Below are 27,300 nucleotides of genomic sequence, written 5' to 3'. Positions count from 1 at the left end.
CTTCCAGAAGTTGTTGGAACGGTAAAACAAGTGCATTGCAGCCGGAGGAGATTACTTCAAAGAGGGCCAGAGTTTCATGTGTGTGTTATCAATAAAAATGCTTATACAAAAAAAGTCTGGAAACTTATTGAAGGCACCTTGTATATGCAGTTTGTCAGAGTAGATCCCTTATCACAGGTTTGATTTTAAGAAATTCATAAAGTTATACCTACGCATTTTTTCCTTTATTTTAAAAATTTATTTTGCTTTAGTTATGTTTCTGATTTTTTTAAATGATTGATAATTTGTACTTGAATTCTTTAGACTGCTTTTCTCATCTTGAGTGTTATTCCCACAACAATTTGGATGATTTAATCTCAAAACTTCTTCAGACATATCTTGTCAAACTCTACAAGGTTAGCACACTCTTATTGCATCAGCTGGGTAGAAGTTTTAAGCAATTCCCAATTGTATTCTTCATACCGCAGATTTCTGAAGAAGGCTGGTGGTTACATCATTCAAAATGTTGCACAAATAACATTGTAGAAGAGAACAATCGTTAAGCATTCCTTTTTCTTTATAAAAAACAGAATAGAACATTAAAATGTTCTATTTAGGATGTTTTTCAGAACAATCTGGAGTAGACCAGTAAAATTTTCTATTTGGAACATTTTTGAAACATCTAGAATAATCAAGAAAATTCCACACAGAAACTATATAAGAAGATGGCACTAGAAGCCGCAACAGTTTGTTAACAAAAATGTGAAGTTGCTACTTATTAAGAACTCCAGTAATGTTTCTAGAATGAAAATCCAGCCGAAAGTAACTCCTTAAAGGCCAAACACGGCATCATTTGAAGAACCTGGAATTATGGGAAATACAAAGATTTCTGTATATTTTTCTTTCTGACTAAAGATCTATATTTTAATATTTTTAATATTAGATTTATTCATAGATAAAACATTTGATTTGAAGTTAGTAGTTGTTATCTCCCTTTCATCGTCGACACTATAAATGTTTGATTTCATTCTGCTTCCTTTTAACGTTAGTGATTGCCCCTTTTAGTGCTGCTAATTGTATTTTGCTATAGCTTGGTTTTCCAGGGATTCTGTCTAAATATTTTTTTAGTATAGATGGGAAGATGTCATTTCAAATACAAGTTTTCCTATGAATAAGGATTTCTTTGTGCGATGTATATTTTTTATTTATTTAATGCAAATTTGAGATTAAACTAAACAAGTGTTGCATGCGATGATGTCACTTGAGAAATACATTGATGCAATTACACTTTTCATCATTTTAATATCTTTTTGATGTTCCTCACATCATATAAATGATAAAGACATGTGCAATTATCCAGAGTGGTTGCATCAAAGCAGTTGTCATGGTTACGGGTCGTTAATAACTGCCAATAGCAACAGCAATTTTGTTTTGCGTTAATGTGCGATGAAATATTTATATTTACCATACACAAACTCGACAGAAATGATATTATGTAAACAGAGAATATTAGTTCAATGATATTCAGAATACCAAATCCTGAACATCGTTTGTTAGTGACGATGTCAGCAGTTAAAATATGTTCTTTTTTTAGTCTAATTAACCTCAAACAAGGCATATTGCCAGCTAGGCATAAGGGCTACTGTGAATTAGCAACCATACCTACCGGGACACTCTAAGTAGGGAGTTGAACAGCAAGATGTCTGTTCTACATTACATTCATATTTTTGCCTCTTAATACAATCGGGGAAGCAGGAAACAGGTAAGGAAGGTTAGCAAAAGATTAGCAATTCGAGCGAAGAAACTATTAAAGTAGAATGCTTTCTGACATCTGCAAACTTCTGTAGTGAAAGGGTGGGATTTTGTTGCTTGTTGGGTGAGTCGGGGGTGTATTTATGTCGCGGGGCGGAGGTGGGGGGGGGCACCAGTGCTATGAGATCACTGGAGCATATTCCATTAAAGTGCTTGTAAAAAGAACACAGGGATGCAGCATTGCCATGATATGACAAGAGTTGAAGACCTTTTTTTGGGATCCTATCTAATACTAGTGTTTGATGCATCAGCCATGCAGAGGAAGTCTCAAAATAAAGATGAAACGTTAATGAACACATAACTCGGTTTGTTCCTTTCTCTCTCTCTCTCTCTCTCTCTCTCTCTCTCTCTCTCTCTCTCTCTCTCTCTCTATATATATATATATATATATATATATATATATATATGGGGGTTTATTGTATTATATTTCACCCTTTATCTATACCAATCCTTTAATTTATGAAGCTCGATATAACTACAGAGCATATACAAATAAATGATAAAGTCGATATTCCAAATTCCAAGATGCTGTCTATCTTACCATTTATTTATTTCTGTCAAGAATGGAACATTTTAATATGCTGAAAGAAATGGTAAGATGTACAACATCTTGGAATTTAGAATATAGACTTTTTGTCATATATATGCGTATATGTGTGCATATATATATATGCGTATATGTGTGCATATATATATATATTCGTATATGCGTGCATATATATATATGCGTATATGTGTGCATATATATATGTGTATATGTGTGCATATATATATGTGTATATGTGTGCATATATATATATGCGTATATGTGTGCATATATATATATGCGTATATGTGTGCATATATATATATGCGTATATGTGTGCATATATATATGCGTATATGTGTGCATATATATATGCACACATATACGCATATATATATATATATATATATATATATATATATATATATGCGTATATGTGTGCATATATAAAGTAAATGTATAATTTATGTGTACATAATTTAATAACTGTTATTAGACATATATTCTATTAGCTAATTGACCAAATGAATAGAAATTAGGTCATGTATTTTATCGCATGTGTTTCAATGCTTTTATCTTTACTGTCTTTTCACAAAATTGCTTCAAATTATGTTCATTATATCCTTAATGGTGAAATTCTTTGTTATATTGTTGTCACAATCTAGAAGTGAGTTTTTCTATCTACCCTGTTTTTCCCACTGTGAAATTGGTAATAAATATTTTGTCCACGTCTTTGTTGAATAAAACCCAAAGTAAGTTTTGCTACAATCTTTCTGTTTCCGAAACCGTGCAAAAGAAAATCTTAAAAATTGATCACCTCGTTTGTTTGATATTTACTTGTGATGATCAACTTTGATATTTTTGCCCACTCGTATTTCATTTTCCACAAATCTCAGTCTCATCTTTGTTGTTATGGACTCCCACATAACTGATTAAAGTATTTTTTTCACTAATCAAATTTATAAATCTATAAAATATATATATATATATATATATATATATATATATACATGTATATATATAATCTATAAAAAATATATATATCTATAAAAGTGAGACTGTGTGTGCATGTGTGAGGACACTTCTCAACCTATGTTTTGCGTTTTATATGGGGTTTTAAGTTGTCTTTCAAAAATAAAATGCAGGTTGAAAACTTCAGTGAATGAAATATTAAACAAATGTTCTATCAAATTGTATTTTTGTTTGTTTTTTTTTTTTTTAGTTTTTTTTTTTTTTTTTTTTTTTTTTGTTCCCCGACAAAAGAAGGGTGGGCCTATAAATTCACCCTTGTGCGTTCGTCTGTCCGCACTTTTCTCGATAACTACGTTTTGGAATTTTTTGAAATTTTGCACAAACATTAAATATGATATAAGTAAAAAAGTAACAGAACGGATTTTCCGGGAAAACTCCGGTTGCCTCCCTAGGGGTGCCTTTCAGGTTAAAATGGCTAAAATTGACACTTTTGTGCTTATTAAAAAAATTTGATGCCTTGGATTTTTATAAAACTTTCTGAAAAGTTGTAACTAACTGATTTCTATATAATTTTGTTTGTTTATACTTCACGATAACTCTTGGGTGTACCCCAGGGTCTCTTTTATAACTAATAAAAACACTCTATTTTGGGGACTATTTTACCATATTTGTCCCAAATTTTCTGTGTATGTCTATTTAGCAGTTTTGCATATGGCTGAACTCAAATTTAAATATGTTAAGGCCTTGGGGACTTTTGGAGCTAAATGGGATGGGGTGCAAATGATGGACTTAATCATTTCTTTTTTTGCATGGTGTAGAACTCAAATTTACATATGTTAAGGCCTAAAACTGCACTGTTTGTTCATTTTTACCAGGATTTGACGTCCCCTGGGGACTTTTGGGCTTAAATGGGGGGGGGGGGGCTGAACGTGGTGATTTTTTTTTTTTTTTTTTTTTTTTTATATATATATATACCTCGTTCACTGTACACTCACGGAGGACCATGCATGCTTCACTTGTTTTATATTGATTTACTATTAAAAGTAAAACCCAAGTCAATCTCTATTCTGATATGAATCATATTAAAAAGATTCAGGTTTTTAACTGTTGAAATAAATATTGTATGCACAATCAAATTTGTGCTTTTGTATCATTTTTTAATTTTGCATTTTTTGAACAGTAATCGGATTTTGTCCAATGGCTGGTTTGTAAGGATTTTCATTTGTTTGAAGTCTACATTTGATATCATTGTTTGTTTTTCAAAGACCTGTGTGTCCACATTAAAAATAGATATGAAAATAACAGTTTGGCTTGTGATACCTAATAACAGTTATAGTAAATTCAAGAAATAAGTAAAAGTGTCTGATATGCTAGGATTTTATTTTACTCAGATATAAATAATCAAGCAGTGAAATAAATTGGAGAAATAAAGGTCTACGTGGTTGATTTTTTTTTTTTTTTTTTTTTTTTTTTTTTTTTACTGTTGAGGCTCAGAAAGTTGGCAAAGAAAGTGTAGAAGGGTGAGAAAATGGAGAAATTTTTTTTTTTTAATTTGACCCATTTGTGCGGGTAAAATGTCTTTTATTTGGCTGAAATATCGTGATAAGCATAGAAGACATACGAGTAACCTTTTTGATAGACTGATAAATGGCCAGATCATATTTAGACAAAGGTGAAAAGTTGGCTCAAAAAAAAAAAAAAAAAAAAAACAGAAGCTAACTCCCGATTTAGACTCCTACACATTAAAGGAAGAATCCTAGCAGACGTTCTGACTGTGTCCACACAATGAAATTTGAAAAAAAAAAAAGAAAAAAAAGAGCAGCAAGATTCAGTAAAAGCAGTGTTGGTATTGATGAGAGAGGAAATTGTTGTAGTGTGATGATGAAGAAAGCATTGAATGGGAACTTTAGAAACACCCAGTAAAGCCGAGGATGCTCTGGTTTTTCATAGATAAGGATCAATTGCACCACACAAAGAACAACAAGTGGCTAGTCTATGGTCGGCATGAAGTTCTGTGTGTCATAAAAACACAAATTTCCTTCGGTTTGATCGTCTTTTGATACATTTTCAGATTCAATTCCAATGGTCAAGTGGTGGGTGGAAAGAAGGTGGCTGCAAAAAAAAAAGCCATTTGTGTGATAGCAGAACTCGGTTCCATGTTACACCTCTGATAAAACCCAGGACTGTCCATCTGTAAATTTTCACAACTTCACTAATCCCAACATTTGCCTCCTCTCAACTCACCAGACTATAACCCATGGTCTATTATGTGTAGAGTGCAGTTGAGAAAGACACTAACAATATCACTTGCAATGCCAAAGAACAAACTGATTGCCAGAGTCAAATTGGTTTTCAGGTGTCTCTGGAAAGACATTGTGAAGACATGCTCCGGATTCAGATCATGCTGAAGGCTCAGGGTAGCTTCTTTCTGCAAAAGATTCTCTAAGAGATGTACATTGAATTTTGACAAGGGCCAAGATATGACATGTAACGAAATGATCGAACAATGGATGGAGATATATTTAGAGTTGGTTTATGGGTAAGTTGGGGAATGAATATGAGTATACGACAGTGGAGGAGCAGTTTGTTGACTCTAGTGTTTTGAAACGTTTTTACGACAGTCTAGTTGACGACTGTCTGGTTTACGACAGAGTGACTTTTACAATAATGAAAGTAGATTATGGCTTGGGCCAGATCGGGAGAGCTTTCGGAGATTGACATGAACTGACTGCAACAGATGAATACAACCTTGACAGGAGATGCAGATATGGACTTTAGCATTTAGAGGGTAACTTTCCAGACCATGTCACACACGCACCCAACAAATATATATGTGAAGTGTTGGAGTTTATGTTTTGTACTTTTTTTATGTATACTTGTGAACCCACACATTCTTCTCGACGGTTGGCAATTCATAAGGAAACATGATGGCAACCATGATGAGAAAAGATGGAGAACAAATCCATGGCACATAATGTTGGGCTTAGCAAGTTGTCGAGCGGGGGATGTGTCAAACTTTTATTTGGACTATTATTGTCATTTTCATTGCTATTTTCACAACATTAAATTTTGATTAAAGACTAATCATATTGTGTGATATCGTCCAGAATCAATGAAAGTGATTGGTGATGGTCAGAGATGCTGCACTTTCTTGGGGAAAAGCTGGTTCAATCCGATCAGGGCGATAGCAGTTACAAGTAAAAGTAAGCCAAAGGTGCAATTCTTATTATGGGTAATAACTAAAACTAACATAATTAACATTTTTACCTGGTCATGGCTGATGGAATAAGAACAATCTGCCCCTGTGTATTAAATAATGCGTCCAGTTTGAAATTCTGAATAGGATTCCAGAGTTCTGAAGAATCTCGTGCTCCAAGATCAGGCTTTCTGAAGATACTGGATTCCTTACCTAAAATGCACCAAAAATTGATGTTATTGTTTTTCTTTCCTTTCCCTTTGCAAAACTTAATCATGTTCTGCAAAGCCAGAAACAAAAACAATTTTCCTCTACAAAACAACCAAACAAAACACGATGAATATATATACAGAACATGAAGCAATTAAACCCTTTCTCCAGAATTACCAGATTCGGCATTAAATAATCCGAAAAGAGTTGAAATTCTGTAAAATAAAACAACAAATCATCTGAAGAAGGTCGATGGTTACATCATCCAAAATGTGAAAATAACAAGATGAGAAGTGTGATCCGAATGATACAAATAAGGCAATCTTTTTTATTCATTTCTCTTATGTGTTTTCGTTACAAGTAGTGATGGGACAATTCCAAAATTTTTTCTGATTCCGATACAGTTGCCAATTCTTTATAAAATTTTAAATATAGATATTGGGGTGGGGGGTTGTATTACTGCAAAACCCCATGTAATATGTGCATATATTTTCACTAATATAAAAATACATTTGTGAGGACGATCTTGATGTTACTGGAAGTTCAAAATCAATAAATATTTATCATTTAATCATTAATACGAGCTGTGGAAAATTAAGTTTTAAACAAGTAAAAACGAGCACAAACAACTGAAAGAATCGTTTTTGCATCGGAAAATAGGCACAAATTATTCTGATTCCAAAACCGATTCCAATAATCCAAAGTGTTCCAATTTTTTTTTTTTTATTCCCAGTTTCGATCTTGATTAATCGTCCCTGTAGCAGAGTGCATAACAGCCCGTGTGGAAAATATCAGCAGCAGCGAAGGATGACTGGCTTCTGAAGAGATTACAGCAGCAGTAGCCGAAAAACACGCATATGCAAATTAGGAAGTGTGCAGGAGAAGAAAAAGAAAAAAAATGGAGAAAAAACTGATCACGTGGTCAGAGAAGCCAATTGCGCATCAAAGGAAATGGATGTGTAAAGCCAAGGATGAGAATGGACTGGCATGCGATCGGAGGAAGGAGAAATGCGTTCCAAGCTAGATGGACGATGGTGAATGACTTTTAAGTGGTGTCGAGATGGGAGAGTAACGGTAATAAATGCTTATGTTAAAAAAGAGAAAAATGCCGACCTGGATTTATTTATTTTGTGTGTTTATTCATACAACAGTACTGTCCCAACACCAGTTACAAGTAGAAGTAAATAATGTTACTATAGGTGGCAATAATTCTTACTATAGGTGGCAATAACTAAGAATCACATCTGGTCATGGCTGACAAAATGTAACAATCTGCCTCTGTGGATTAAATAATGGGTTCAGTTCGAAGTTCTGTATAGGTTTCCAGAGTTCAAAACGATCTCGAAGGTAAAAGGTTACATTGGTGAAAACGTTGCGAAAATAACCAAGATAAGAAGAGTGATACAAATAAGGCTGCACATATGCTGGACGACAATCAGTTACTAAGTAGACCTAGTATAGAATTTAACACGATATGGGAATCGTTAATTGTAAATAATATATTATATATACAGCAATAAGTAAATAATAAGAATCTATATATATAAAAGCGAAAATGTATGTGTGTATGTTTGGATGTCTGCTAAAAACTTTTGACAGACGCGACGAAAATTCACAAACTCGGTATCACATCGAAGCTCCATCCTTTGCTAGAAAGATATCGAAAAATTGGCTAAAAACGTTAACTTTTTCACCCCGAAATCGACAATTTTCGACAGGGGGGGGTCAATAAAAACGGTCCTCTCGTGACAATGACCGATTCTACGCATGCGTCAGATGACGTTGTGACCTGATTTTCTTTAAATAGTGTAAAAACCGAACAAATTTCATGTACGTTGTGTTAGCTCAGTTGGTTAAGGCCTTGGTTTTAGGTTCGAATCGTGGTGTGAGATTTTTTTTTTTTCTTTTTTTCGATATTTTAAATTTAAATATTTAACCAGTGTTATTTAAGCCATTTTTCACGTAACGTTCGTTTTTCTGCTTTTTTTTTTTTTTTTTTTACTTCGCTTATTCTTAGCGACACCCAAAAACACCCGGGTACCCACCGATTTTTAAAATTTTAATATCGAAACAGGCTTATTTAAGCCATTTTTCACGTGTTCGTTTTTCTGTTTTCATCGTTCGTTTGCCTTACGTTAGTTTTTTTGTGTTTTTTTTTTATTGTTTGATCACCGCGTAACGGGGAAAACAAACTGGCTTCCGCAACTTGGCATTGTCGCACCTGCTAATTTCGGTTTATAAACGTCAACTTAACACACTTATCAATTCATATGTTCCCGTGGTCGAGATGGTTAGGTTGCAGGGTTTTTTTTCCATTTCCTTTCCACCTCCGCGTCAAACATTCGGGGTTCAAGCCTACCTTTATATTAAAACTATTTTTTTTTCTTTTACACCTCCAAACAACCGGCCAATGTTTTTTTTTAACAGGGTTGTTTTAATCTACCCCCACCCCCACCAACACACACCTCCAAACACCCGGGCAACGCTGGGTACCCCCGCTAGTAATTTGTAATATAAATCTCACCTGTCTGTTTAAATGTATATATGTATGTTTGTATGTCTGCCTAAAACTTTCGACAGAGGTGATGGATTTTCACGAGATTGATATTGTTTTAAATCTTGACCCTTCAGACGACAAATATCGAAAAATTTGGCTAAAAACCATTAATTCCTTCACCCTCAACTGGGCACTTTTCTGCAGGGAGGAAGTCGTTTTTTTCACCGATATTTTCGAAAATCATCCCCTCTTTTCGACTAGCCTTAGATTAAACATTTGTCACTTCTGGTTTGGCGATAGGCACAACAGCAAAGACGTCACGTTTTTTTTTTTTTCACTTCTTTTCCTCCTTCACGGTACGGGTTTGAACCTGCCTGACTACTACCACTTTTTTTGCTCAACACACACCTCCAAACACCCCGGGCAACGCCGGTCAAATATATATAACAATAATAATTAGTAATAAATAGTGATATTTACAACTTGAAATAAAATTAAGGCTCTTAAAATTTGTACTAAAACTGTCCAAAAGGACCTGTGGTGCAGTCGGGTTAGAGTACTTTGAAAATCAATTGTAAAAGTGATATTCTCCTGAAGGTTGGAGGTTCAATCTTCAGTGTGGGCGACCAAAAAATACAATTGTGAATTAATAAGGACCTCTATCAAGTCATGGCTGATGGAACAAGAGTATGCTACTCCTGTGAAATAAATAAAGGGTTCTATTCGATTCCCAAGCTCGACAGAAACATTTACAAGTTCAACAAGATAGATCTGAAGAAGGCCGGAGGTTACAGCGACTGAAACGTGAAAATGGCGTTCAAGATGAGAACAGTAATCCGAAGAATCCAAATAATACCAATTCTTTTTTATTCGTTTTTTGCATGTATTTTCCTACATTTATGTGGAAGATCGAGAGGTGACGGGTTGAGGAGGTGGGTGGGTGAGCTCTTGTTAGTCTTTATTGCATAACTCGCCTCTTTCATCTCATTATCCTCATTTGATCTGCTGAAAATTGCTCCACGTTTGAAAGCTCATAGAATTGCTGAGATCGAGACGGAAACTCACTTACACTTCTTTCTATTATCTTATTCAACAAGATCAAATTTATGAAGAACTGTAAGTTGATCTTCACATTTATCCAAAATAGACACAAGTATTTTTTTTTCTCTGCTAATAATAATCCTCTTTGCTCAATCGGAAAAAAGAAAAGAAGGATTGGTAGGATGTGGATGTTGTGTACATAGTTATAATGCAAAAACCTCTATGTTGGTATATTTTTTAAAAATTATTTTTTTATCCTGAATCTTTTTTTTTTTTTTTTTTCCGTCTCTTCATTGTTAAGCAAGCTTTTCCTCTTTTCTTTTGTGTCTGCTTTTCCTGCGCATCCAATTCTCAATTTTGCTCGTCTGTTTTCCTCTCTGTTGACAACGTTCGTCACGTAGACATAAATAAGTTGTTTGTTCGCTAAATCGTTTGAGGACTTTACGAGCATTCCATCAGATGTCTATCTTTCATTGTCATCTACAAATCGTCTTCAAATTCTAACGATATTCCCATGGTAATTGCTTGTTGAAAGAAAATATTCTTAGGAAGCAGATTTGCTATAAATACATGCACTCTTATTTACGAGTCTTTTTTGTTTTTGTTTTCCATTTTGCGCTCTCGATCTCCTCCTCTCTTCCTCACTCTCTCTTTCTTCCCTCTTTCTCGCTCTCTCTTTCTTCCCTCTTTCTCGCTCTCTCTTCCTTTCTGTCTGTCTGTCTCTCTCTCTTTTGCTCTCTCTTCCTCTCCCTCTCTCTCTCTCTCTCTCTCTCTCTCTCTCTCTCTCTCTCTCTCTCTCCCAGGATCTCTTTTTTTCTCTCTCACCCTCTGGTTCGCTCTCCCCCCTCTCTCTCTCTTGCTCTCTCTTCCTCTCTCTCTTCCTCTCTCTCTCTAGTTCTCTTCCCCCCTCTCTCTCTCCCTGGTTCTCTCTTTTGCGCTCTCTTCCTCTCTCTCTTTTGCTCTATCTCTTTCTCTGGATCTCTTTTCCTCTCTCTTTGGCTCTCTTCCTCTCTACCCTCTCTGGCTCTCTCTTCTTCTCTCTCTCTCTTCTTCCCTCTCTCTCTCTTACTCTCTTCCCTCTCTCTCTCTTGCTTTCTCTTCTTCCCTCTCTCTCTCTTGCTCTCTCTTCTTCCTTCTCTCTCTTGCTCTCTTCTTCCTTCTCTCTCTTGCTCTCTCTTCTTCCTTCTCTCTCTTGCTCTCTCTTCTTCCTTCTCTCTTTTGCTCTCTCTTCTTCCTTCTCTCTTTTGCTCTCTCTTCTTCCTTCTCTCTTTTGCTCTCTCTTCTTCCTTCTCTCTTTTGCTCTCTCTTCTTCCTTCTCTCTTTTGCTCTCTCTTCTTCCTTCTCTCTCTTCCTTTCTCTTCTTCCTTCTCTCTCTTCCTCTCTCTCTTCCCCTCTCTCTCTCTCCTGCTCTCTCTTCCTCTCTCTCCTGCTCTCTCTTCCTCTCTCTCTTTTCCTCTTTCACTCTTCACTCTCTCTTTTGCTCTCTCTTTCTCTGACTGTTCCTTGTATCAGGTGATTGACTGGACACCCTTCCCTTTTTTTGGTAAGTGAGATATGCATCTCACTTACCAAAAAAGGAAAGGGAATCAGTCAATCACTTAATGGATGCTATACAATGCATACACCCAGGAGAATACATCGGTTGTTACCTAAACTAATGCTGTCAAACACCACCAACGTTTTAAACGTTATATTAACCACCAACGTTTTAAACGTTATATTAATAAACTAAACTTTGCTCATTTTTAATAGGCTAAAATAGTTTACTTAAAATGAATGCTTTATGCTAAATTGAAGGTTGAATATGGTTAAATTTGTGCTCATTTTTGCATTAAATACTAATCCTTATTAATCCCTTACTGAGCATCAAATGGATACAATAATACTTCGTTTGCTGCACCTTATAACAAAGGTCCATACAAAATTGCAGTCAGATCGGCCTACTAGTTTCCAAGAAAAATTGGAATGGACACAAACCTAGAGAAATATGATATAAAAGAAGATTCACTTTGAAGGTGGAACGTTTGTTGAACTTGGCCAAAGCTTCTTTAATGAAATAAACCGTAGTTAAGGGCTCCTTTGTTATTGGTGACTACACTGGAATGTAGGGGAGGACGTCACTCTTTTCCTTGGATTGTTACAATTAGTCTCAATCCTTACTTTACAATGCTGAGTATTTAACAAAGAAACATCAACTATCTATTTTGAGTTTTTGGTATGAGAATTGAACTCCTATTTACTGACTCAGTAGCAACAACTCTAACCATTATGCCAACCTATCAATGCTTGCGTACCTCAAGGATCCATCCTGAACCCAACTCTCTTCCTTATCTTCAATGATCTCGCAAATCACATTCTGAGTTCATTCGTCGACATATACGCAGATGACACTATGATCTATAGCAATATTGAAAAGACCAACAACGATCAAGATCTCTCTGAGTCTCTCTCCTCAGATTTTGAGCATGTGGTGCAATGGGGTAAAAAGTGGCTGGTTATTATTAACACACCTAAAACTAAGCTTTTATCTTTTCACTATAAACACTCTGATCCACACTTGGGCTCAATTGATATATATGGTTCTTGGCTATAAGAGGCTCCCTGTTTTGGCAAACTTCTAAATCTGACCTTCACTCCTGACCTGAAATGGAAGATTTACATCAAATCTGTTGCCAAGGTCGTCGGAAAAATAATTGCATCATTTTACCATTCCAGAAGGTTTCTAACTCTTGGCGCAATCCTCTACCTGTGTAAGAGCTAGATACATCCCAAAATAGAGTATTGTTGCTACATCTGGGGAGGAGCTGCTCTGAGCACCCTATCCTGCCTTGACAAAGTTCAAAACCGGATTTGAAACCTTCCCTGCAAACTCTTTTCCACAGAAGAAATATTGCAAGCCTGTTTCTACTCTATTATTATTTTCATGGCAAGTGCTCATCTAAGCTTCAATCTGTGGTCTCCCTCATGCCAAACTTTCACAAAAACACTTGTTTAGCTACAACAACCATCAACAATTCCCTCCACACTCTATCTGTGCCTAAATCTAAATGCAAATTCTATGAACAGAGCTTCTTTCTTAGAACTGCCCGCCTGTGGAACTCTGTTCCGTTTGCCTGCTTTCTAGCTGACTAGAATATGGCCATCTGCAAGTTCAATCTAAACAAAAATAAATAATCCATTTCTTCCTGATTTCCACCACTAACTATTAATACGCTATTGTCTTAGTGATTACTGTACACTCATTAACCCTTATTTTCGAGTGGCCTTGGGCCTTGACAAGTGGTGACTCCTGTGTAAAAAAAAAAAAAAAAAAAAAAATCATGGGCTGATACTTCAACCAATGCAAGTCAGAGCATGGAAATCCAAAATTAGGTAAAATTAAAGAAGTCCTGTGAAAGGTGCCACAACTATATTAGGCAGAATTTGATTATTGGTGAAGACAACTCAGCAAGTATTTATTGACATTGGACTTGAAGATGTCTATGCTGTAGTCAGAAGGGTAATAGTCTTGTGATAATGTGTTCTCGAGATAGGAATTTCTTGGAAAGAAACTATCCATGGAAGTTCTATTTGGTTTTAGGTATACAGCGGAAGGCTGGAATGCTATTTTCAGTGGTAACAGCTAGACAAATTTTTTCTGTGAATATCTTAGAGAGATGGTAAGGTGACCAAAACTGGAAACTTAGCGGAACACCCATCATAAAAATAAATATAGAGTAGAGAAAAATTAGCGTTTGTAAAATTTAAATTGTGTAATACCGTGGCCTTCGTTATAAAAAGGTTCCATTGAGAGTAGAATGCGAGAAAGAACTCTGTACACGACATCAGGTCAAATTCAATTATCTTGTTTTGATTTCACTTATTTACATATTGTTTACACATTTCAAGTGTGGTTTTTTAAATTTGCATGCGTAATACTAACTGTATTTTAACTCGATCTTATTCCTTATTTAATATTTAGCAACAATAACAGTATAAAACCATTTTTAATGCTTACACAGAATTTTCTTTTTATTTGTATTTTGCTTTTAGTGGAACCTTTAACGATTATCCTTTTTTCATTTAATACATTGCATGCATATTATTTGAGTGACAATTTGTTACATATTACTTAGCAGTACTATACTTTTGAAATGAAGTGTAGATATGATTTACCAAATGTGCATGGTTACTTAAGTATAATTGACAAGGTATGACCTCCAGGATTAATTTAATCATGTGACATAGAAAGGATTTCAAAGTTAGATTTCAGTTGCAGTTTAAACATTAGTGAGGAAGCACATAATAATATAAGCTCCTGTTAGATAAGGGCTTTATGTTCCCTAGTCCATGCCAATAACCAAAAGCAAAATTTTAGAGGGAAATTGATACCCATAGTTAAATAAAATATGAGTTCCACAAAAAGTCTGGCAATATTCATACACTGTCTCTTCAATAGACTTTTTACCTCCTATCTTCCAACAAGTTTTTACCTCTATCAAGGAGATTGTTTTAAGTCGAGTTTATAACTGTTTGTGTACAGCCTAGCATCTATATCACTTGACCAATTGCCATCAAACGATCAAAATATCAATCATCATCTAGATTAGAGCTGATTTAATTGTGAGATGTCAAGGTTAAGAAAAAGGTGAGACTCACACACTTTATGATATCTTCAGTCCTGTTCATCATAAAAATTCCCTATTGGGCCAATATTGTTGCTAATGAAGTTCTTCATCTTATATCACCTTCAGCTTAGCCTTGTAAAGTTTGTTCAAGGTCAAATTTTTGAAGGAATTTTAACTTCTGATCTTTTCCAAATTTGATGCATGGATCCAGTGCTCTCTAGTAACAGTAACCATCATGCAAAATTTCAGCATGATCCGTTAAATAGTTTTAGAGTTATCAATATTGATTATGACATAACTTCTTTTCTTTTATTTGGGAGTCACCATTTATCAAGGCCTGAGGGCCACTCAAGGATAAGGGTTAATGAATGTAAGGTGTAAATTGGGTAGAATTTGATTATTTATGAGGATGGCTTAACAGGAGCTTGTTTGCATTAGATTTGAAGGCTACCATGTTGTAATCAAGTGGGAAGCATGCCAGCGGAACAGTGTTCAAAAATCAGGCAGTTCTGAGAAAGAAGCTTTGTTCATGGAATCTGCGTTTAGATTTAGGCACAGATGGAGAGTGGGGGAAATCATATATAGCGGCTGTAGTTAGTCGAGTATTCTTTGTGAAAGTTTGGCAAGGAAGGACCTTTGAGAATACATAGTAGAATATAAAGAAGTACGGCTCATCCTTACGATATTTAGTGGAGGTATACAGTCTTATGACTGATTTACGTTCTCGCTTCTTATGTTTTCATCTTTATTTTGTTTTTTATTGTAATTACCTCAAACCCTCCCTCTTTTATTTCTTCCAGGTTGACAGATTCCTGCATTGAGAGCAGTAGTATGTCAAAATATGAACAATTCAAAGATGAAAATGTGTCAGAAGGTAAAAACGACAACGACACAAAGCAAAGTACAGCTACCCGAATTGAAGACACTCAAATCAGCGTGAATCCTTCACTGCAAGTCAACTTCACCAATGGCAATGGAACTGATCATCAGACGATTCAGACTAACCTTGAAGGAACGTTTCGGGCATATATCGACGATCCTGCTGGGGATCGGTACTCGCCAAAAAATAGATATGAGTGAGTATTTTACTGTTGTGAGTTGATTTTGTTGTAGAATGATTAAAAATAAAATAAGAGAATGTTTCAAGACCGGAGCGGGCGGGGGAGGGAGCAAGCACTGTTTGCAATCTGTCGTAAACTAAACTTGCTGTTAATGGTGTTTGAAATCATCACTAAACTGAAAATGATATGTTCATAGAAGCCAAATGATGCGGCATACTTTATTTATTTTTATTTTTTTAATTATTTTGTTCTAGTTGGGTATAAGGCATCCTACTGAATGCTAAACATTCACATGCTATCTCATACATTCCAACCGAGAGATCTTTTTTAAGATTCTACCCGTCCTTTTAAGTACAATTGTTTGTATTCCTCTTGCACTTGGTTGACTGAATATATTTGCGAGATAGTTTTTGAAATTCTTTTTCATGAGCCCAGTTGCTCGTATAATTATTGGAATGATGGAGATCTTCCTAAGATTCCAGTTTCTTTTCATATGATACAGAAGACCTTGGTATTTCGTTATCTTTTCCCTCTCAGCTCTGTTTAATCCAGCATCATTTGGGACACTAACTTCTACTAAGGTTGCTTCTTTCTCCTTCTCTCATATTAACTTGTTTAAAGAATATCTGTCCATGCAAAGCTGAAGGAGATTTTCTATGTTTATGTTTTTTAAGGCAACACAAATTGTTTACTTAGGAAATGAGATTGTCTACCGTAAAAATAAGTGATGAATTTTTTAATTAAATGAGGAGAGGGGCAATTAAACAAACACAGAAAAGAACACTTTTTATTATAAACTAGCCGGATTACCTGACATTGTCCAGAGTCTGAATTTCTGTGAATTTGTAGATTAAAGAAAAAAGTAAAACAAAACAATCTATTTTAATTTTGTAATTTGAAATGTGTAAATTTATTTGGGGACAAAACAAAAGTAAAAAATAACTATGCCCTGGTTGAGGTTTGAACTCAAAACCTCTTTAACAGCACGCACAGAGCAAGTACAATATGGTTATACTATTTAACCAAAAGATAAAAAAGCTTTCCTCTCTCTCTCTCACTCACTCACTCACTCACTCACACACACACAAGAAAGAAAAAAGAAGAGGAAGTGAAAAGGATATCAAAACTTTCTTTTTTCTAGTCACAGGTCAGCTGCTGCTATCCAGGTTATTATCGAAAAAAATGATTTTTTTTTTAAGATAGTGGCTATTTCAAAAATCTGAGTGAATGAATCATTTTTGAAAGAAATTAAAATCCAAATACATTTTGTTATGGTTAAGAACATGGACGAATATTCTGGTAAAGAAAAAAAAACTGGTAAAATCAATATCGATTTTGTAAGAAAAGAAAACTATTTATCCACAAATATTTGAGAGACCAACCGACTTTATTTTATATATTAGAAGAAGATAAAGAGAAAAGATTGATATTTGACAGCATTTCTAAAATGAGATATATTTGTTCTTCTATTGTGGCTATTCACACCATTTTGCCTGTAGAATTAACTTGAGAACGTTTATCAACCAATACATTTCTCTAGAATTAAATCCAAAAATCCCACAAGTTTACTGAAGAAGGCCAGAGAGCACAATGGCCGAAATATTGTCCATATAATAACAGCCAAGATGAGGATAACAGTCTTAAATGTGTAAATATTGCATGTCAAAAATATCAGATTGCAAGTATTTTTGATTAATTTCAATTGTAATTTATTTGAATTTCATTTTAAACTAACGAGGGCAGAGGAGGGGGGGCTTTCCCGATGATATGCTTAAATGTATTTGAATTTATACAAATTTTGTATTTCTTATTACAGAGCCAATTCTCTATTGAATATCTCTATTGTTACATAAAAGGAACTTTGTGTGTTTGATTTTATTCCCTACGGACTCTGAAACGGCTGCCTATTTTCATAAAATTTCACACAAATGTACTTTATGTATCTGGTGGTGTTCTTAGATAAGTTTTTCGTCAGAATGTTTCAATAAGTATCAATAATCAGTAACTGAAAAAGTCCAATAAAAGAAGGAACAGGCGATTTTGACCAGAGTTAATAGCTTATACAGTCTAACATCATAAGTGCATTTGAGAAGTTTTATCAACACACAAGCAGAAAGGCCAGAAATATAAACTCAACAATAAGTTCTTTGATATGACAGGGGCGTGTTCAAAATTAATGTTTCTGATTAAAGCACAATTAAACTATGATACTTGACTTTTTCATTTTAAACTTTAATTCAAGCCATTATCACCGCACAAGCAAAAAGGCCAGACATATAAAATCAACAGTAGGTTCTTTGATATGACAGGGGCGCATTGAACATGAATGTTTGTGTTTAGAGCACGATTGAACCATGATACTTGACTTTTGTATATTAAACTTTAATTCAAACCCTTATATATAAAAATAATTTGATAAAATCAGCAGTAAGTTCTCTACAGTGCAGTGTAAACTACAATATATTGTGGACTAAGTTACGGCAAGGAGATGTGTGAAGTTTCCTCCTGGTGCATCGTAATGGGTTCCCAGGTTCTCTCTGTTTGTTATATATATATATATATATATATATATATATAGTACTGATTTCAAAAGTAAAAAAAAAAGACTTGAGTATCATCAGCTAGAATCGAAACCAAAACATTTAGCACTCCAGCCGTGTTCCCTACCATTTGGGCTATCAACAGATAAAAAAAGATTTTAAAATAAACCACTTCAACCTATGAATGAATTTGCACATGCACAAAAGCAATAGAAATATGCAGGCAAGTCGAAATAAACATTTTGTATTTCAACTTGCCGACATATTTCTGTATGCGTTATTCATCCATCCAAACAAAGATTTTACTCGTTATAAACCATCCTTGGTGTATGATTACTATTCCTGTTAATTTCAGTGTTATGTGAACAGCAGTTTGAGTTCATCGGTTAAATATTTACAGACATACACGCATACATTTACTGTTTTATTTATATAGATTATTTTTTTAATTGTATTTTTTTTTTTGTCTGAACACACAACCCGAATATGGATTTATTCCACTCTTGTAACCTCTGAACTTGCGATAAAAAAAAGCAAAAAAAAACAAAACAACCAGGATGTTTATGATAACATCCCCATTCACTTTTGGACATAATCCTTATTATTCTTATCAAATTAACCTATTGTACTGAATAAGTGTTTTATACTATGAAACTAAATGTTTGACTAATGACAAGTTTACATTTTAAGCACTTCTGAAATAAATAGCTACTTCTTTTCCATTGTGGTCATGTATATTTGCAGAATTTCCTGTTTTCTCTCATTCTACGAAACCGTGATGAATTGAAGTGAAAAACAAAAGATATTTTCTTGAAAGTCAAACACAAAAATGGATGCTCTTGCTATGATCGGCATCAACATCGCTTATTTTTTTTTTTTTTTTTATGGATTTCGTATTTTTTTTTTTTTTAAAGTTATCTCTACTATCATCATATAAATGGAACTTTGTATATGTGTGTGAGTTTGTCCCCTATGGTCTCGAAAACGGCTGGGCCGATTTTTATGAAATTTAACACAAACATACAAAGTTTCTTTTTATATAACAAACAAATAATAAATCTTTATTTATTATTATTTATTTATTTTTTTTTTTGAGACTTTAAGTCGTTTATCTAGGTTGAACGACAGACTGCAGAATGAGAGTTTTACCTAATCAAATCAAAATACATAAGTCCCATTAACACAGTCTTTCAGCGAAGAACTTCAAGGGTTCAACCTGGTCGGTAGATGCTCATCAGCTCAGCTCTCAGAAAAGCCAACTGCATCTGCCTCATCCTTGAAAGGACCGCCTCTGACAGTTTCTCTCTAACATTTCCTGGAATCTTTTCATCTCTGACTGATTCTGACAATATTGTAAAGATGTATATGTGCGTTCACTGCACAGGCTGTGATCCCCCCACTCGTGCTGATCCAAGTGAAAAAATGCAGCAAAAAATTCCCATCTCAAACAAAACGACAATTTCAATGTATAAACAAATAACATATGGTTATCATTGGCGGGGGGGTGGGGGGTTACAAGTTGTATTCGTTTTCTGGGATTGAATGACAGACTTGCAGAATTATATCTTTTATACCAACTAAAAATACTAGTTCAACCGGATATTAACAAGTCCTTTGTTTCCAAGAATCACAAAAACTGACCATCTCAAACGTTCAACTCCAGCAGCCTCACTCCCTTCCCATATTAATTTCTTTAATTATTTTTATTTAATTCTTTTTTATATTGTTTTTAGTCGACCTTGATTTGTAATTACTAACCAAATGTAAACTGAAGATTTTTATTCCTGTTTTAATTGAAGAACTAGCCGGGGGGGGGGGACTTTGCCTGGTCGTAAAATATGCTTAAATATGATATTTTCATTTTTCCAGATTTTGTATATATTATTCTAGAATCGTGATTTTAAAAGTTTAAAAAAAAAACAAAAAAAAACAGTATTTGTATGCCATCAGCTAGAATCGAAACCGAAAGCAAAACTGTAGCATTCAAAGCTGGTGACGTTACCACTGTACCAACGTGATATGCATATAAACTGATTAAAAATTAAAAGTGAACTAAGATGAATGTACAAAATGTTTAATGATTTTTTTAATTTTGACCCATTTTTGATCCCTTAAAAACTATTTTATCTAGCTAAAGACCCATAAAAGAACAGCCCATAAAAAATCCAATCATTTGAGGCCCCTAGCGCCGCTCTGCGACTTTTATCTTTCGAGGAGATAGAGTTTGAAAATATGGAGACAGACAGACAAACAAACAGACATATAGCTGTTTACATATTAGATTATTATTAACATAGTTTTACTTTATTTTTATATGCTAGTTTTTACTTTTTTTTTTTGTCTTAAAGGCAGGCTTAGATCTCCTGTTTTCAAAAAGAGATTAATTTTTTTTTCATGGAACAAGGCACGAATGCACTTGATGTTACGAAGTGAAAAATAAAAGTACAAAAACTCGAGCTAATAAGTGTTCGATAGATACATTCCAACTAAGAAAACAGCTATTTTCCCCTCTTTATCAAAAGACATTGTTTTTTTTTTCTTTTACAAAGGAGTCACTAATTATCAAGGCCTGGAGGCTACTCAAGGATAAGGGTTAATGGGTGTACAATAGTTAATAGGAAAATTTTGTAGTAATTGTTAGTAGTGGAAATTTGGTAAATTGGATTACTTAAGGGGAGGGCTCATTATCAAGAACTTGTTTACATTGGACTTGAAGACACCCATATTGCAGTCAGTTGGAAAGCAGGAAAACAGAACAGAGTTCCGCAGTTCTAAGAAAGAAGCTTTGCTCATGGAATCTATGTTTAGGTTTAGACACGGATAAAGAGTGGGGGAAATTATTGATAGTGGTTCACAATAGACGAGCGTTTTTCGTGAAAGTCAGGCCAGGGGTGACTATAGATTGGAGCTCAGACGAGCACTTGCCATGAAAATAACGATATGGAATGTGAGATCTAAAGGATGCAATTCAGACAGTGTAAAGAGATGTGTGCAGAACAAGAGACTGATAGTTTGGTTACATTGAAAGAACGTTTGAGAGTTCTTGAGTTAGTAGATGTAGAACAGTTTTTTTTTTTTAATTCCATTTTTACCCCAAACAAGAGCACATCACCACTTTGATGTAGGAGGGCTACTATTGTTGCAGGAATGCTATGTATGGAATCGAGCTGCAAGATGTCTGTTTACATTACACTTGAACTTCTGCATGTCAGTACAGTTGGGAAAGCAGAATCCCGGAAGCAAGTTCCAAAGTTTAGCAGTTCTGGGGAAGAAACTATTGGAGTAGAAGTCTTTTTTACACCTAGGGATCTCTGCTGTGTAGGGTTGGTGGTGGCAAGCACCATTAATTTTTATTGTTATTAGTGTTGGGACGATTAATCAGAATTGGAATGGGGAACCAGTAAAATCAGGACTTTTGGGAGTATTGGAATCAGAAAAATGTGTGCCTATTTTTCAATACCAAAAATGATTCTTTTAATTATCGTTTGTTATTTAATTTTGTTTAAAAAAAAAAAATCTTCCACTGCTGGTAGTAGTAATAAAATAATAAATATTTATTGGTTTTAAGCTACTAGAAACACTAAAATTTCTAGATCATCACCCACAAGTGTATTTTTACATTAAAAAAAATATCTGCACATTTAACGTGTTTTTACGGTAATCGAGGGTAAAAATAGCGATTCTATAGTTAAATATTTAGAGATTTACAAAGAATCAGAATTTGGAAAATATTGGAATCGTCCCATCACTAATTGCATTACCTTGATAGACTGCTTATTCTGATTTAAATGCTTTTTTATTTCATCATTTTTTTTTTTTTATTGCAGAGCCGTCCAGTTGATGGTGAAGCGCATTGTAGAGCATCTAATTTTTCGTATCATGACCGTGCTCCTCATCTTAACAGACTTCATCCTCGTTATTGTTGACTTAGCCATCTTTGATTGTGATGCAGACAGTGGCCTGGAAATCACCTCACACATCATCATCACATATTTCATGCTGGAGGTTGGACTCCGGATATTTTATAAAGGGTTTGTATTTATTATTCAATGCATTTAACTTTTATTTGAGGGCTAAAAAAGAAAATCATCCTGTACATGGTTCGCAGTCTTGAAAAGTCCTTGAATTTTGACTTTTGCTTTGAAAAGGTCTTATTTCTATTATTACGTTGCAAAAATCCTTGAAACTAAGGAAAATGTCTTGAAAGGTCTTGAAAATTGTATTCTTTATGTCCAGTAAAAATTTTTGTCGAAATATAAAAAATATAATCAAAATAAATCTCCCTCTATTTTTGCTTTTGTTTATAATTTAGTTTTTGGGGGGAGGGAGTAATGTGGCTGCCATAAATAAAAATGACCCCCCCCCCCCACCTCTAAAAAAAAAAAAAAAATTTGTGCATGTTAAGATGGAGTCGACAAATCGATTTTTTAAAATGTTGTTTTAAGAGTTTATCGGTTAAACATTTACAGACACATATACATACATCTACTGTTTTATTTATATCAATAAATTACCACTTATCAAGGCTAAAAGCCATTCAAGTGCTGATATTTGACCTGGAGATGAACATGTTGTAGCTCTCGGGGAAGCAATCTTGTGGCATGTGTTCCACAGGTGGAAAGTTATTGGAAAGAAACTCTGTTCATGGAAATTAAACATATAATGGAAGAAATGAAGTTCTGTACAATTATGGTGTAGAAATGAGTTCTTGCTGTGATAGTTTCACCAGAAGAAATCAAATATTGGAACGCAGTCGAGCAATTATTATGGAACTAGAGTAGAGAAAGACTAGCAACGTCTTTCCTGTGAGAAATGAGTTTGTAGAGAAGAGAATAGATCATCTACCACTAGATTGCTGAACCGATTTGACACTTCTACACTATTGGGATGAGATTTTGTAGTCGATAAATGGAGTTTTCAGATAAAAAAACAATGGTTTCAACTGATTTTTTTTGTCAATTCTAATAAGTTACAATGGTAGTTTCCAAATTATGCAGTCGGAAGTACCTGAATATTACTGAATTATCAAAAAAAATTACTTTAATCATGGTAACAGGTGAAAAATTGTTGCCATCTTGTTTAAATCGAAATGGAAAATTACCTCCCTTTTGAATTTTCCTGTGTCTTACAATCGTTTTTATCAAATTCTATTTTTTATATTTTTTTTAATAAATAATTTTCTACCTTATCGATTTTTGTAATTTTTGTATATAATCATCTTAAAAATACATTGTTTTCATGTGAAATTCAGTATTATGATTTTCAAAATTTCGTCCCAATAGTGTAGAAGCGCCATCGATTTTTAATTCAATTTTAAAATTTCTGATTAAATGAAAACTATATTTTCAAAATAAAAGAAACTATGTAATTTTTGAATTACAGAATTTTCAGTGCTTATGCAGATTAGCAAAGACATTAAAAAACGAAAATAACGAAAAATCTCTATAATGTATATGCCCGTTATGGAATAAAGCAAAAAAAAAAGATCGCTTAATTTGTAGTAGTATTTTGTTTTGTTTTTTATTTTTTTTACAGAGGAAAATCAAAATTTAGTAAGAGTGATCACAACAGAGCCATCTTGACAATTCCAGCTACGAGGAGGCAGTGGGGGGGGGGGGCAGCATCATGGGAGATAACTTTAATTTGTGAAATTTGCCAAAATTTGACAAGATTATTTTTTATGGTTTTGAGTAATTTTAAGTATTCTTTTTTTTTTCTTTCTGTTTTTGTTTTTCTTTCAAAAATTGTTTAAAATTTATTAATAAAATTATTAGAACTTTATGTGCATTTTGGCAAACTTTAAAAGAATTAGATGAAGTTATCTTCCCTGGCGCCATCCCCCTCCTCGTAGCTGGAATTGTCAAGATGACTCCATTGTGATCACTCTTATATAAATTTGCTTCTCTTTTGTAAAAAGAAAAACAAAAACTACTTGATCAAATTAAGCGATTTTTTTTTTGTTTATGATAACTTCATTTCATAGATTTTTCTTTATCTTCATTTTTTTTTTTTTAATGTTTTTGCTAAACTGCATAAACACCAAATTGTTTCCATGTTTGTTGTGTAAATTTAAATTAGAATTTTTAAGTTGAAAAGCTAATACAAAATAGAAAATTTTTATTTATTAAAAATAATCTTTATTTATTTAAACATTTAAAATCAACTTAGTTTCAACGATATACGTCTTCATCAGGCTTGGAATCAGTTTGTATTTTTTCTTTCTCATTTTCCTTCCTTCTGGAATGATGTCACTAGAAGAGCAAAGTCTGTTTGATCTTTAACAGTGTTTATTTTTTTGTTTTTTTTGTTTTCAAATGCTGCAGTCAAAAGAATCATGTATTGCTCATGTGAAATGAATTAGCAATTTTTTTCCTTGATATAAAAGTTGCATAAATTTGAATTAGATTAAGTTAAGATGCAAATAGAATTTTTATTTTTTTTAATAAAGAAAAGAAAAAAAAATGTGACTTTAATCTTAATAATCATAAAACTCTGTGAACTGTCCAGACATCTTGGCTTGCTTGAATCTTGTATATATATATATATATATATATATATATATATATATATATATATATATATATATATATATATATATATATATATAAATCTGTTATAATGAAGTTGTATTCCTGTCTGTTCACAATTTAATTAATATGTACAAACGGTACGTTGTTTCATAAATTAATTTTCATACTGAAAACTGACATATACCAGCATGATATTAGTGTTGGGACGATTATTCGGAATCCACAATCAGAAAAATCAAAACTTTTTAGGGTATCAGAATCGGAAAAATTATAGTCTAATTTCCGATTCCAAACTGATTCTTAAAAATTTTGAAGCATAAATTGTTTTTTTTTATTAGAAGTTGTTCCTTTACAACATAAGACTGAAAAGGGCCACAGAATGGGTTATAAATATCAGGTACAGATTTAATATTGATAAGAAGAGTTTAATTTATTTTATTTATTGATTATTTATTGAGAGATAACTTGCCTATTGTCTTTGTAATCGTTTCTCATCTATTGCTAAAATGTCTATGTGCCCTTAGGGAGATCATATGATTATTAAAAAGTTTTAAATGCTCGGGGGGGGGGGTAAATTTCGTTGGCGCCAGCTGTACATTGGAGTGTCTGTCATCGGCTTCTGAAATAAAGTTTTTTGGCTCCTCTTTGGACACAAGGAAATCTTTCTCGGCTGTGACAATTGCTATTCCAAACATATTTGAAAATCCATTCCCAGATATAGACTCTCCAAACCTAATTTAATTTGATTTTATTAGTTTTTATTGTAAGCAAAGTAAATAGTCTAGAGTTCACTTGCTTATTCAATATCACAGATTTTAAAAAAGCTTTTCGAACCTATGGTGTCTATTAGAGACTTCACACTTTAATATGAAAGATTTAATATGCTTGAAATTTTTTTCTGCCACTGATTTTGTCTGATCATCATATCCTTTGAAATATTTCATGTTTCCTTATATTTTGTTTGGTTTTGGCACATAAAAAACATATATGAAAATCTCACAAGTTTATCAAAACTTTGGATAGAATAGATAAAGAGCAAATATTGAGAAGTTTTTTAACTTAAAAAAAAACAAAAAAACTTTCATTTACATTTAAAATACCCAAAACATATGAGATTCTACTTTTTTAGGCAATTATATGTGAGCACACTGAAACCTTTTTAGAATTTAGAATGGGGGTTCAGTTGTGCATATAAATATGATGTAAATTGATCCCATTTTTGTATATTATAACTTTTTAAGCAATTAAGTAATTTTTACCACTAATTCTGAGGTCGATCAGCAAAATCATAAAATCACATGTAATTGATATATTTTTCGTATTGCCACCTGTACTTGGGGTTAGTAGGAAAGGAGCACGGTTTTTATGACTTTTAACAATATTATATATTAATATGATTTTGTGTGTCATGATTAGATCCAAGTGACTGTTGTTTAATTATTATGGATTCCCATTTCTTATAAATAATTTTACCAAGAATTCTTCATAAGTTTTGGTTTCGATTTTGATTATAGCTGATGGAACTCCAGTGATCCATGTTTTTTTATAAATAATTTTATCAAGAATTCTTCATAAATTTTGGTTTTGGTTTCGATTGTAGCTGAAGGAACTCAACCTGATGCACCCAAGTCGTATGGATATATTTTTGTACTTTTGAAATCGCAACTTTATAATATATAAAAATCGATAGAACATTAACTCTATAATAATATATACAAAATCTGCAAGAATCAAAATATATTCAAGCGTACTTTATGACCTGGCTATGCCGGGGCATCCCTGCTAGCTTAAATACTTTTGCAATTTTAACAAGATTTACAATAATATCAGAGCATCTCTATTCACGCCATGAATACTAACATCAATATATTACATATAAATGAGTCCCCTGTAAAATTTCCACAGGTCCTGCTAGTTGTTATTATTTGCATCTCTGTATTGTTTTTGTTGGGGGTTTTTACAGAAAAGCAAATCAATTTAATAACCCACCAAATTTTTATAATTAAAATTTAAACATTCATAGAAAGAAGACACATAATAGTTAACGAAGCCTAATGCCCTCTCCATGTTAAAAATGGATTTCTATATAGTAACATTATTATTTAGAAATTCATTCATAACAATGCGGGTGGGGGCGTTGTTGATATTTTGTTCTTACATCGTTTTCTCATTTTACCTACCAATCGTGGACTATTTTCAACTGTTTATGAAAACTTTCAAGTAGCATGTTGTACACTAACGACGAACTGATACAATTTGACTTTGTTTAGAATCAAAATAAACCTTTTGTTGTCTTTCAATTTGCAATACATTACAAGGAAAACATTTG

At 33.5% G+C, this 27,300-nt stretch overlaps 1 protein-coding gene across 5 annotated transcripts in view; it reads left to right on the top strand.

The window, feature by feature from the left end:
- LOC145254166 (phosphatidylinositol 3,4,5-trisphosphate 3-phosphatase TPTE2-like) overlaps positions 1-27,300 on the top strand; it is a 182,844-nt gene that overhangs the window by 96,996 nt on the left and 58,548 nt on the right. For 4 of the 5 annotated variants that reach the window (XM_080113001.1, XM_080113003.1, XM_080113002.1 and 1 more), the window contains exons 2-3: positions 15,641-15,916; positions 22,269-22,472. In XM_080113001.1, the coding sequence (XP_079969127.1) occupies positions 15,641-15,916; positions 22,269-22,472 (480 nt within the window). Of the gene's footprint in view, positions 1-10,211; positions 10,309-15,640; positions 15,917-22,268; positions 22,473-27,300 lie in introns of those variants that run through there. The other variant, XM_080113004.1, reaches the window with a different exon arrangement.

This window comes from Euprymna scolopes, chromosome 3 (genome assembly GCF_053919585.1).
Source record: "Euprymna scolopes isolate OS-2025 chromosome 3, ASM5391958v1, whole genome shotgun sequence".
Taxonomy (NCBI): Eukaryota; Metazoa; Mollusca; class Cephalopoda; order Sepiida; family Sepiolidae; genus Euprymna; species Euprymna scolopes.
This window is presented reverse-complemented; position numbering and strand designations above follow the sequence as displayed.